We start from the raw sequence: 13,809 nt of genomic DNA, 5'->3' as shown, positions 1-13,809 counted from the left end.
CCTTAATGGGAGTTTCAAGTAATAAATTGGAGAAACATATTTCAGTCCCTCAGGACTCCCTAACCTTACTCAAGAACCTAACCTGTCCATTCATGTGTAGGTTAGGACAGGAAGTCCAGAGACTTACTGCATAAATATGAGAAAGCTAAAGCCTGGAATAATTGAGTGATTTGCCAAAAAAATCATAAAGAATTTGAATCTAGATTCTCAGACTTTCTACCAAATAATTTTTCCATTATGTCACACACCTTTCCAAAAACATTTTTATTTTGTTCTTAATCTGCTTCCTGAATTTGCCAAACATATTCTTTATTTCTATTGAATTATTGTGCATTTATTCACCCAACAAGCATTTATGATTATAATAATAGCTTAAAACTCAATGCCAGCTCTTTTGTGTTCAGGCCAAACCACTGAGTACATGTGTAACTCTTGGCAATTCCCTTCCCCTCTCTGAAAATGAGTTTCCTTGTTAAATAACTGGTATAATCACATTCCCACTATCTATCTCACAGAGTGATTGTGAGGAAAGTGCTTTGTGAAGCTACTCTCCTTTTCATTCACACTTTCCCCCTGTTTCTCATAATTTGTATCTCTTCTCCTGCACAGAAACACAAAAAGTATTTGATCAGCCTTTTAGAATCACCTAAAAGACAAATACATTTCTGAAGATGCTAAAAATCATTCCTTTTCACGTAGGAACTGCACTGATAGAGCAACTTCTGGCAATTTGCTTAGCACAGTGCTGGGCGCGATAGTAGGCACTTAAAAAATGTTACTGAGGAAGAATTTTGAGATTTGGCTGGGTCCAGATCTACCTCAAAGTCCGGACCTTCTTCATGGTGATTATCCTCCAGCTCCAGGATCCACAGAAGCCATCCCCTTCTTTTTCCAAGACCCATGTTGAAGAACTCTCTCAAAGACCAATGCCCAAACTTGGAATCAGCCAGCAAGTTACTTCCAAGGCCGCGACAATCCACTCACAGAAACGCTCAAGCCACATGCAAAAACTTACCTGCCTCTGCCATCAACTTCGTTGGAAGTCCATCATTTCTTTGGCATTGACAAGAGAGACCCATAGTCAGGAACTCTAGTCTCTGACCCAAGTTCAGAAAAGGAAACAATCAAGCAGAAGGCACCAGGAATTTGAGGTACAGGAACCTCAGACTACTCTGAGCATCCTTGTGCTTCTCCTGTAATAGTCCCTAGCTACTTCTGGGCAGCTAGGCGGTGCAGTGCCAGGCCCCAGTCAGCGAGACTTGCCTTCCTGAGTTCAAATCTGGCCTCAGACACTTAGTTGTGGGACTCAAGGCAAGTCACTTAATTCTGCCTCAGTTTCTTCACCTGTAAAATGAGCTAGAGAAGAAAATGGCAAACCCCTCCAGTGTCTTTGCCAAGAAAACCCCAAAAGGGATCACAAAGAGTTAGATACTACTGAAATAACTGAGCAACAACAACACTTCTGGGGAATGGGGATTGGGGGGAGAGAAATCCCCTCCCTAAATGAAAGGATGTCCATCAATTGGAGAATGGTTGAGTAAATTGTGGTATATGAATGTTATGGAATATTATTGTTCTGTAAGGAATGACCAGCAGGATGAATACAGAGAGGACTGGGGAGACTTACATGAACTGATGCTGAGTGAAATGAGCAGAACCAGGAGATCATTATATACCTCAACAACGATGTATTCTGATGGAAGTGGATCTCTTCGATAAAGAGAGCCTTAATTGATCAAAGATGGACAGAAGCAGCTACACCCAGAGAAAGAACACTGGGAAATGAATATAAACTGCTTGCATTTTTGTTTTTCTTCCTGGGTTATTTATACCTTCTGAATCCAATTCTCCCTGTACAACTAGAAAACTGTTCGGTTCTGCACACATATATTGTATCTAGGATATACTGCAACCCATTCAACATGTAAAGGACTCTTGCCATCTGGGGAGGGGGTGGAGGGAGGGAGGGGAAAAATCGGAACAGAAGTGAGTACACGGGATAATGCTGTAAAAAATTACCCTGGCATGCATTCTATCAATAAAAAGTTATTTAAAAATTAAAAAAAAAAAGAGAGAGAGAGAGAAATCCCCTCCCTGCCCCTCAGAATGCAAATCCATTTTGCTAGGTCCTGTTCTATAATTCCAAGAAAGAAAAAGAGACCGTGTCTGCCAGTTCACATTATATGGATCACAAAGCAAGAAGTGACTCCTCAGACAAGTCTATCCTCGACCTTCAGTACCCAATTATTTTGGGGGTGGTCTCCAATTACTAGTGACCAACTGAAGAAATTCCTTGTTTTCTTTTAGTAAGGTATCTATATCTTACTAAAAGGACAGAAGGAAGTCTCTCTCTCTCTCTCTCTCTCTCTCTCTCTCTCTCTCTCTCTCTCTCTATATATATATATATATATATATATATACACATATATATATATACACACACACACACACACAGTCTTACCTCCATGTTAAAGTGTCCCTCATATGCCATATTCTAACCAAAAGTCCTATGATCTCATCAAGATGATTCCTTCCTCCCTGCCCCTTTACTCCCACTAGAGTTCAGTGCCATAGGGGTAAAGGGCTGAGCCTAGAGTCCAGAAGACCTGAAATCCAGCCTTTAGACCCTGACTAGCTGTGGAATTGCAGGCAAGTCATTTAATCTCTCTCTGCCTCAGTTTCCTCAATGGGGATTATAATTTGTATTTACCAGGGCAATTGGGTGGTATAATGAATAGAGGACCAACCTAGCTGTTTGACCCAAAGCAAGTCACTTAATCCCATTTAACTCAAAAAAAGAAAAAATGATATCTACTTCTCAGGGTTGTTGTGAAGACCAAATGAGAATAATTGTAAAGTGCTAAACACAGTGCCGGATAATTAGTAGTACTTAATAAATGTTCGTTTGTTTCTTTTCATCAATCCCAACATCAGTGTTCTCTTTCTCTTGAAATTATTTTGTATTTACTGATCTTACTACTCATTATATGAGCCATAGTAGAAGATAAATCTCCTCAATAGAGTGTAAGCTCCTTGAGGACAGGGAATGTTTCATTTTTGCATTTGTATTCCCAGTGTCTAGTATTCTGTGCTTAGCACAGAATAGGTATTTATACTTTTAAAAATAGATTTGAATCTAATTATGAATTATTATTATTTAAATTATTTTATAGTCTATATCTACATATGTATATATGCATATATATGTATGCATATGCACACAAACACACACACTTATCTCCATGGAGAAGTGTCCCTCATATGCCATATTCTAACCAAAAATTCTGTTTTTTAATTCCAAGAAAAAGAGACTCTCTTTATATTCTTTATTTCATTTAATATGAAGAACTATTTTATCAAATATACTATTCGGTTTGAGACTGGAATTTGCCATAAGAATGGTTTCATGCAAGGAGGAAAGATGGAGGGATCTGGGAAGAGGGAGGAACTCTGGATGCTTCTCTTCCCACACTCCCCACCCCCCAAACCAAGGTTTTGTGGCTATCCAGCTGAAACTGCTCCCTCCATTCTATTGACTGCGAGTGGCCCCATCACATGCCTACCTGCTGCTTTGGCTCTCTCCCTGCCCCAGAACCTTCTCATTGTTCCCTCTGCCCTCTCCCTCCCCCTCCTCTGCTTACTGGAATCTGGCTACAAATCCATCGATCTGCCTGGGGTTGGTGGGGCTCACAGGCCGAATATGGGCAAGAAGGAGCGGTGCTGTCAGTTAGAAGGGGCCCTCCCTTCTTGACCTCTCTGTTGGTATTTAAGGTTCTCATTGCCCTTCCTTTCCCTCTTCCCTCAGACACTGGGTCCTGCCTAAACAGGAAAAGGGAGTAGGAAGACAGGAGGGATGATCCTCCATTTGCCACCCTCCCTGCCTGGCTCCGAAAAGGGGAACATTTCATGGCCAACTGGGTTGCACATCTGGTATTGAGAAGATATGTGTTCTCTCATCCCACCCTGAGGGGTCCTGTGGGCTGGACATTCTCTGCCATGAATTCCAAGTCCTTCCTTTCCTCCTTCTGAATGTACCTGTTCAGATCTGCATGGATCTCTCTGTTCAGTTCTATCTGTCCCTCTCGTCCCTGACAATGTGATCTTTAAGTCCCCAGCAGCCGGGATTTGGGGAAGGATGAGGGAAGGGAAAGAGTCTGGGGGAAGGCTGGTCTTAGAAGAATTGAGGAGTGGAGGGTCTTCCCATCTCCCTCTACAACCCCACCTCCCATCTGTTTCAGTCTCCCCCCCACCCCCCTTTCCATCTTGTGTAATTCCTGACTGGAGAAATGGAGCAGAGTATTGCCAAGTCTTCCTGTATGAAGATTGCCCAACCCTTCCTGAATTTGGCAAAGAGTTAATCAACATCCTCCTAGGGTGGCGGGATGCCAAATTGGGCCCATATATAGGGGTCCTCAGGCCAGTTCTCTTATTCCAGCCTTGCCTCCCTTCCTGGTTGACCTCATTCCCCATCACCTGCCCAGGCTCACCATCAGGCCACCCCACCCCCACAAAAGGATGGCTGTGAGGCTCTTATGGATGGGGCTTGCCCTGCTTGGGATAGCACAGGTCCAGGGCCAGGCCCGGCCCCAGATCCCTGCTCCGAGCCTGCACAGAGTCCCTCTGCAGATTAACTTCCTACCAGAGGAGGTGAGTGGAGCCGGGTAATGGAGTCTGAGTGTGGTCAGAAGCGGGGAGTGTCCGACTGCTGGGAAAGGTGGTGAAGGGGGTGAGAGGGCAGAGAGAAGAAAGGGGACAGACACTGCCCAGCAGAAGGCAGTGGGCCGTAGGAAGAGAACACTGATCTCCGAGCTAGCACACCTGGTTTCTAGTCTCAGGGTTGTCTCTACCTGTAGACAGAGTGTCTCTCTTCTCAAGAAGCTCCTAGTCTGATGAAGGAAAGCTCCCATAACCGTCCAGTCCCTGGTCTGATAGGGAGTCCTGGTATCATAGACCCTCCATGTCGGAAAATTGCTTTTTTCTATACCTAGAATGTTGGACTCAGTCATAAATATTTGGGCAGAATTCTGGCCATCAAATAGCCAAGCAACAACTCTGTTCAGAATTCTAGGCTGGGTGCTCTGTGGGAGATAAAGTACTGGTCCCTATCTCCCAAACCCCTAGTGACTCCCTTTTGCCTATCAAGTTAAGTCCAGAGGCCAGACATCCAAGACTCCCTACAACTCAACATTCTCCTATCTTTGTAGTTTTATTTCACATAATTCCTGTAACACCTAACTCACAGGGTTATTCTGAGGATTGAGATATATAATATATATACAGTACTTTGCAAACCTTAAAACACTATGTGCCCATAGAACACTGTTGTTATTTTTATTATTCCAGAAGCAGCAGTAGCTGCATTGAGAGGCAAGTGTTCTGAGTTCACATCTTGCCTCCAACCCATACTGGCTGTGTGACCCTGGGCAAGTCTACTCAACTCCTTGGTGCTCTGGGTAACTCTCTAAAGCTCTAAACTGTAGAGAAGGTACCAACTCTCAAATGAATGTCTTCATCTAGGGGTACTTTTATCAATGAAATTATTGCTATTATTATTATTATTAGGATTCCTATCCCAATATTTAATATTCCAGCAAAAATGGGAACTTTTTTACATTCTAAACATAAATTAGTGTCACTTATATTCATGTTTGCTCAGGCTGTTTCCTAGTCTTAACCTTTTTTTTTCACCTGCTGAATTCCTATCCCTTATCTAAAGCCTAAACCCAACGCTACAGACACCAGGACATCTTCCTTGATCCCCAAAGATGGCAATGATCTTCCCCAATCCTATCCCCAGAAGCCAGAGAGCACTTTGGTCTGTAATTCTGATGCATTTATCATGTAATGTTATATTTCATAGCTACCTATGATGACATCATCCTCAGGGTGGGGGACCCTTTTTTAATCTAACCTTTATATTTTCCCAGTACCTAGCCTGGTATTTTACACATAGAATGTGCTTTAAAAATGTTTGTTCTTCTGTACTGCCCTCAGGAAGTCTGTAGTATAGCCTCAGTCTAAGAAAAGTACATAGTCATGATACAAGGTAGAATATATTAAAAGTAATATATTAAGTATATTAATATTTAATTAATTAATAACAATTATGTAATTTTATAATATAATTAATTTTAATTTTAATATATTAAAATAATAAAAATATATTAAAAGTAATAACAGGACAAAGGGGGGAAGGGAATAAGTGTTTATATAGTGTGTACTAGGTGCCAAGCGCTTTTTACAAATGTCATCTCATTCGATTCTTACAACAATCTTGAGAAGAAGCTAGCATCCCCATTTTAATTAAGTTTCCTCAGCTGAGGAAAATGAGGTGCCAAGGGTCACAGCTAGTCAGTATCTGAAGGTAGATTTGAACTTGAGTCTTCCTGCTCCAGGCCCACTGCATCACTTAGTTGTCTCATACAATGAAAGTACTGAGGGAATTCAGAAAAGAAAACTACTATTCAGCTATTGATTCTGTTCTCATAAGGGTTTGTTAGTTATTTGTGGTTGTTATTTAGTTGTTTTTTTAGTCATGTCTGACTCTGTGTGACCCCATTTGAGGTTTTCTTGGCAAAGATACTAGAGTGGTTTTCTATTGTTTGCTTTTTCCTTCTTCAACTCATTTTACAGATGAGTAAACTGAGGTAAACAGATGAAGTGACTTGCCCAGGGTCACACAGTTACTAAGTATCTGAATCGAATAGTTATCTGTCTGGACAGATCAGCAAGGGTATCATCTATCCTAAAGACCCTGTCCTGAGGAAGTCTCTTTTCACTAATAGAGTGGTACCTCATGAGATAATCTATGGAAAGCAGCCACTATCCTACTCTTGGAAAATCCCAAAAAAAGTAAAAATAGTTCCTTCCCTTAAGGAGTTCACATTCTAATTTGTAGCATGTGAATAACTAATTATATACTAAAGATGTGCTAAATAGATGAAAGATAATCCCAAAGAGGAGGGAAGGAAGTCTATAGAGGGGAATTAGCCTTGAAGAAAGTCAGGGAAACCAATAGGTGGACTTGAGGAGGAAGAGCATTCCACACATGGTGTTCAGCCAATACAAAGGCATGGAAAATGGAAATGGAGAATTCTCAGCCTTGTATAACAATACAACAACAAGATTATGTGATGATCAACTGTGATGGACTTGGCTCTTTCCAATAATGAAGTGACTTGGGCCAATTCCAATAGACTTGTGATGGAGAGTGCCATCTGCATCCAGAAAGAGAACTATGGGGACTGAATGTGGATCATAACAGTATTTTCACCTTTCTTGTTTTGTTTACTTACTTTTTTTCTCTTTTTTTTTCCATTTTTATCTGATGTTTCTTGTGCAGCATGATAAATCTGAAAATATGTTTAGGAAAAAGAAAAAGAGAGAGAGAGAGAGAATTTTCAGGGTTAAGCTAAATTTATACCTTTGAAATTCTTCTGATTCTGAGATTAAAGAGAGAAAGAGAAGGGTAGTCAAGCCCAACACTGCAGAGGGGTGAAGGCTGAGTACTCTGTCTCCATTCCATCCTGTGCCCTCACCATCACCCCCAATCCTCAATCTTTTCTACAGTTCCAAGGGACCTGGTACGTTGTTGGCCTGTCAGGAAATGCCTTTAGAAGGGCCGAAGATGCTCAGTCGAAGATGTATACCACGACCTACGAACTACAAGGAGACAACAGCTATAAGGTCACCTCTAGATTACTCAGGTAAGATAGGGGCATAGTAATTGGTGTGATAGTTTTGTAATCGGTTCACCCACTGTCCTCACCATTGTGACAAGAGAGACGATCCAGAATCTCAGTCCATAAACACTGAGGGGATGTATATTCAGAATAAAGGAAAGAAGCAGATTAGGATGGAACTAAAACAGAGAAGTTTCAATGAAGAAATTGAACTTGAAAAGAAGAGGGGAGAAATAAAAGAATGATTAGGGAATTTCAGTTGGGAGGGGAATTTTCTGAATCTTAATCTTACAGTTTCACAATAACAAAAACATTTTACATCCAAGTTAGTAAAATTTTCTGTCCACATTAAGAGAAGTTTCTTTGCCCTCATGGGCTATTGAAACTTTCTCAAACAGGAAGTGGGCACCTATGATAAGGAAACAGTTTTCAAGGTGAGGAACTTGTAAATTCTTAAGAAGAAAGCTCAGGACATGTCTTTTAGGTAGGATGGGACTTATAAAAGAAAATTATGGTTCTGAAATTAAAATAGGGCCTTAGGACTTCCCTCTGGGGAGTTTTTCTTGGGTGGAATCTAGCCCAACTATCTATCCTTTTCTCGGAAGGACCTGAGAAGTTTCAGGATTGAGGAGGAGGAAGTGGTAGTCACTTAGGAGCCCAGCTGAGGAACCAAAGCTTCTTGCAGCTCCAGAGTCCCATTTCCCCCACCCCAGGACCCAAGTGGAGATGGTCCCCTATATGTGATCCAATGCATGGGTGTAGAAGGTTCTGAGAACAGGTAGAAGTGGTGATTCCAGCACCTGAAGATGGAGAATTTATGTGGCACTGCTCCTCATTCATCCATCCTTTCCTCTCAGGGGTGATCGATGTGACACATTTGTGAGGACTTTTGTTCAGAAGGGTCAGCCGGGCCAGTTCACCTTGGGCAACATCGAAAGTGAGTCAAGTGGGAGCTGTCGTGTGGGAGGGTCCAAAGGACAAGCTGTGAGAGCCTTTAACAGGGTGATCTGGACTTGCCTAGACAGGGGGATGAGGTACCAGTGAAGGGGAGGGATGATATCACATTCTGACCTCTGGGCTGGGATAGACCCAAGAACCAGCTTCTCCTTTGGAGGACACAGTGGGCAAGTTTCTTACTTTCTCATTCCTTTCTCCCATCCTCCATCCCATTCCTGGGGGTAGGTTATCAATTGCAGGATTACGTAGTGAGAGTGATGACAACCAACTATAATGAGTACGCCATGGTGTATTTCAAGAAGACGGTGGATAACACTGACTACTTCAAGATCACTCTGTATGGTGAGTATCAGTCTCTCCTTCACTTCCCTGCGGAGGGAAGCCCAGGGCCTCCCACCTAAATCCCCACAGGATTCCTAGCCGGATGATGAAAGCAAAGGAGGAAGAGACTCCTGAGCCCCAGTCTCGGAGCCCTCCTCTCAGCGGAGAGCGATGATCCAAAAAGGTCTTAGGAGGCTGAGAAGATGGGCCAAACATGAGATGAAGTGTCAGGGATAAATGTCAGCCCTACCCTTGGGTGACAGCAAAGAGTTCGTGTGAAAAAGATCCGGCAGCTTTTAGTTGATGGCAAACTCTGTTGGAGCAAACAGGGTAATACATGGGAGCCAAAAAAGTTAATCCAAATCTTAGGCTGCATTAATAGAAGTATTGTGTGCAGAACAAGGGAGGGAACAGTCCCATGGTGCCCTGCACAGATCAGACCACAACTGCAAAGTTATATTCCATTTACATCTAAAGGAGGTCAACCAGGATGCTGATGAGGGGCAAGTCAGGGGACTCCAAACCATGTGATAAGATTGTTTATCCTGGAATAGAGAAGAATGAGAGGGGATGTGATCATTATCTTCAAATACCAGCAGGGTTTTCATGTGGAAGAGAGATTAGATTTGCTCCATTCAGCTCCAGAGAGCACCCAAAGTGTAAACAGGCTGAAAAATCTTTTAGCTCATTCGAAAGGGGTATTTCCTAGAGATAGCCAAAAATTCAAGGGACTGAGATGGTGAGTAGCAAGTCATTGGATATATTCCAAAAGTTGGATACCTACTTGTCCCAGATGTCAATAAGGAGGTTTTTGTACTTCAGGTAAGGGTTTCACTAAGGGGATCTCTAAGTCTCTTCCAACCTAAGGAATTATTTATATCCCTGAGCTGCACCCCGATCTCCTCACCCTTATCTTGAGTGCTGATCCCAAATTTCTGATCCCTGAAGTTTTTCTGGCACCCTGGGACCCCTAGATCTAGCTCCTCTCCCCAGAGTCCCTGGTACTCTAGGGGAAACACCGAGAGCTCTACTTTCATCCCTGGGCATATTTCACTGGAACAATCCAGTCAGGGCTTAACCAGAATTCCAGATAGGGCACTCTCTAGAATGAGTGTCAAAAGAGAGGGACAGGTATAGAAAATAAGTCCCCAGAATGAAGACTCAGGAACCAAAACTAGGTTTTTCTCCTGACTATAGGGAGAAGTGAGGATCTGAGACCTGAACTAAAAGAAGGCTTCGTAAGATTATCCAAATCAATGGGACTCACTTCTGACAACATTATTTTCCCAGTAAAAGTCGGTAAGAAAAAAAAAAAAAAAACTAAACTAATTTTTTAAAAAGAAAAGAGCAGAGAATAAGAAAAAGGGATTTTTAAAGGGGGTATAGTAAGAAGCCAAAAAGAAAGAGAAATACTGGTTCATATCCTGATTATTAGCTAGGATAACTACTGTTCCCTCCAGAACTCTATTTCCCTTCACCAGAGGCTGAAGGACTTACAGGATGTAGCTTATGGCCATTTTTAACTCCTCTGTTCCTGCCCTCCCAAAAGGTTCTTTCCACTCATATTCTAGATCAAATAGGGCAAAGGGGAGAGAGGAGACATCTCGGGTGGCTTCCCCTGCATCTCTCTCCATCACTGACCTATTTCTATTTCTGCTTCCAACAGAAGAGTGCATTCATGTGAAGGCCTGAGCAAGGTATGAGTATGAGCCAACCTCAGGGGCTTACCAGAACTCTGTGAGGGGGAGCTTCCTGGGGGCCTGGTCTGGGTGGAGTACAAAGACCATTTTTTCCTGCTTCTCTCATGGGAGATACCATCCTAGCTTCTTTACTCCTGGGCAGGAAAGGAACAAGATGACAATATTTCTCTGCAATTTCAATGCCTTCCCATTCTCTACTACTGACTTTGACTCTATTTGGTGGTTTGATTTTTACTTTTCTTTGTTTCATTCTTCTCCATTTTCTTACTCTTTTATCTGCCTCTTGATTCCCACATTCTCTTGTCTCTCCCTAGTCTATCTTTTTGCTTCTCGCTCCTCATTTTCTGTTTTTTCTATCTCTTTGTGTATATCGATCTTTCTCCATCTATCTTTTCTGTTTCTATCTCTCCTCATTCTGTGTTTCTCTAGCTCTCTCTTCATTCTTCCCTTCTCCTGTCCTCTTCTCTGCTGTTGCTTCCCTTTCTCTCCTCTACTCTTCTTGCTTTCATCTCTGTCTCTCCATTCTCTGTCTCCTCTGTCCCTGTCCTTGTCTCTCTGTCTGTCTCTCCACTTCCCTCCATCCCTCCATCCCTTTGTCTGTCCAGGTGATCCAGGTACCCCATCTCCCCCAGGTCCAAGTCCTGAAAAAACTTCACCTATCCAATCTTGATCCTCAGACATTTTAAGATCCACAACCCTCCCCTGTTCATCTCCCAACAGACAACTGGAGACATGTTTTCATCCAGCCTCTGACTGATTCCACAACCTGAGATCCCCTCATCTATTCCCCCTTTCAATTGAATGTAGTGGAAGAATAAAAAGTGTCAAGTACCAATGAGTCTGTTTTCATGACCTTCGGGTCAATTGAGCAGGGAAAAGCTGGTGACAGCAGAAGGGAGGGAACATGTGGTCATATGTCCCAGAGCAGGACCATGCGATCTTTAAGTAGCTAGTCCACAACCCTCTCACTTTACAGGTAGTCTCAGAGAAGAGTGGTTTATTCAAAGTCACAGAGGGAGTAAGTATTAGAGACTCTCTCTTTATACGACACAGATCCCATGAATGGGGCTTTCCAAGCTTCATTGCATTGTTAGTAGGGTGAGCAAATGGGCTAAGCAATTGCTCTTTCTCTATCCTAAAAATGCCAACTTAGAGTAAGTGACCACTTTGTATATGCCTTGGTATTGTCCAGGGAAGAGTGGACAGAGAGCTGGTACAGAGACAGAGAGCACTACCTAGAAGCAGGTACCTAGAAAGGAAGAAGACAACACAATTTCGACTCCTGATTCAAATTTGGGTTTAAAATCAGTGTCTGAGCCTCAGTTTTTTTCATTTATAAAATGGGAATAAAAATATCTTTAACACTAATTTCATAAGAATGTTGTGAGGCTCACTTGAAACGAATATAAAGAGCTTTGCAAGCCTTAAAAGAGTTATATAAGTGAAAATTGTCATTATTATTCAAAACCCTGTTGCATCCCTTCCTGTCACAAATGTTTGTGTGCCTTTTAGGCGACATTTGGAACTCAGGTGGTTTTCATTGACATTCAGACAGGAGGAAAATACACTTAGATGAGAACAGAATACATCCATTAAAGCCAGGTATAGCTAGACAGTGATGCAAATCTTTTAATTAGATAGGTGAGTGGATAAATGAATAAATATTTAAATTTTCTGTAAAAGAGGATATGTCTAAATTAATAACATGAATTGTGGATAGAAGAAGGCAGAGGCATAAGGGTGGGGTGACCAAGAGATCAATTAAGCTGTTCTTGTGGTAAGTAGGATTCTGAACCCTCTTTCCTTTTCTGAATCTTAGAGTCATGTAGATATGAAATATATTTAGAAGAATTGTACTTGTTTAACATATATTGGATTGACTAGGAGAGGAGAAAGGTGGGGAAGGAGAGAAAAAAATTTGGAGCACAAGATTTTGCAGGGGTGAGTGTTGAAAACTATCTTTGCATGTACTTGGAAAAAGAAAAAAAAAAAAAAGAATTGTGTTGAAGAAAAGTACTGAAAGTGTGGATATAAAGCCTGGATTTGAATCCAGCTCTCTCCTAGTTGCTTCTGTCTGTGTGACTTTAGGTAAATCATTTAATTTCTCTATCTTTATCTTTAAAATGGAAGAAGTGAACTAGAAGACCACTGAGATTCTTTCAATCTGCAAAGCTATGAACCTGAAACTGCTCATTTAATAATTTGATTTCACTCAGCTCAGCCTGAAGATTAAGCTCTGGCTTTAAAGGGATTTTAGAGTTAATCAATTAACCCACACTAAGTACCAACTATGTGCCTATCCACATAGATGCCCAGATTTAAAGTTAGAAAAAACTTTTGAAGTCCTCATTGGACAATCCCATCATTTTACAGATATGTGGCTAAATTCAAAATCAGGTGATCAATCGATAAATGAAAAAACTGAAATTTTAAATTCTCTTCTGACATCAAGTCCAACAGTCTTTCCACTGCTCTGACGGAGCATCTTAGTTATTAAGGGAATCTCCCACACAAGCTGCAGAATTTTCTTTCACCCAGGTATGGTACCAGGAATATGATTGAGGTGATCACAACCTAGAGAGCTCAGGAAGGTCTTGTGTTCTTCAGAGCAAGTTAAAGGCCCCACTTGTGACACCCAAGGATAAAATCAGACTCCCAAAAATCAATTTTCCCAAAGAAAGGTGGAACTTAGCTGTTAACAATTCACTACCAAGACCATCCCAAAGGTTCCTTCTCTTTCAGCTCCTTTCTCTATTTTAGGATAGAATCTCAATTTTGTAGGGTCTGCTCTAGAATGGAAACTAGGAAGGAACTAGTTCCTGGGTCATCTTCTTCCAGGAAACGGGGCTTTGCTAAAAAGGTATTACTGTGTTCAATTGTACCGGACTCTTCAACCCTTTTTTTGAGGATTTCTTGGCAAAGACACTGGATTGCTTTGCCATTTCTTTCTCAGTTTTTCCATTTATCACCTGACCTTGAATTTCACCACATATTTCTTCATCAATAAAATGATGGGATTGTCCAATGAGGGCCTTTAAAGTTCTTTCTAACTTTAAAGCATCTATGTGGGAAGGCACATGGCTGGTACTTAGTGTTGGTTAATTGATTAAATCTAAAATTCCCTCGAATTTTACAACTTAATCTTCAGG

The 13,809-nt window shown here is 41.6% G+C and overlaps 1 protein-coding gene across 1 annotated transcript; it reads left to right on the top strand.

Moving 5' to 3' along the window:
* The first annotated feature begins 4,438 nt into the window (after nucleotides 1-4,438).
* Nucleotides 4,439-11,495, top strand: LCN12 (lipocalin 12). The gene is made up of 7 exons (XM_051976943.1): nucleotides 4,439-4,647; nucleotides 7,570-7,706; nucleotides 8,540-8,619; nucleotides 8,865-8,981; nucleotides 10,158-10,259; nucleotides 10,627-10,657; nucleotides 11,381-11,495. The coding sequence occupies exons 1-6, from the start codon at nucleotides 4,516-4,518 to the stop codon at nucleotides 10,650-10,652; spliced, it is 594 nt and encodes a 197-aa protein (XP_051832903.1). The 5' UTR covers nucleotides 4,439-4,515; the 3' UTR covers nucleotides 10,653-10,657; nucleotides 11,381-11,495.
* The last annotated feature ends 2,314 nt before the right edge of the window (nucleotides 11,496-13,809 follow it).

The sequence above is a fragment of the Antechinus flavipes genome, chromosome 2 (assembly GCF_016432865.1).
Source record: "Antechinus flavipes isolate AdamAnt ecotype Samford, QLD, Australia chromosome 2, AdamAnt_v2, whole genome shotgun sequence".
In the NCBI taxonomy this organism is placed as follows: domain Eukaryota; kingdom Metazoa; phylum Chordata; class Mammalia; order Dasyuromorphia; family Dasyuridae; genus Antechinus; species Antechinus flavipes.
Note: the sequence above shows the minus strand (reverse complement) of the source record. Positions and strands in the feature narration are given on the sequence as shown.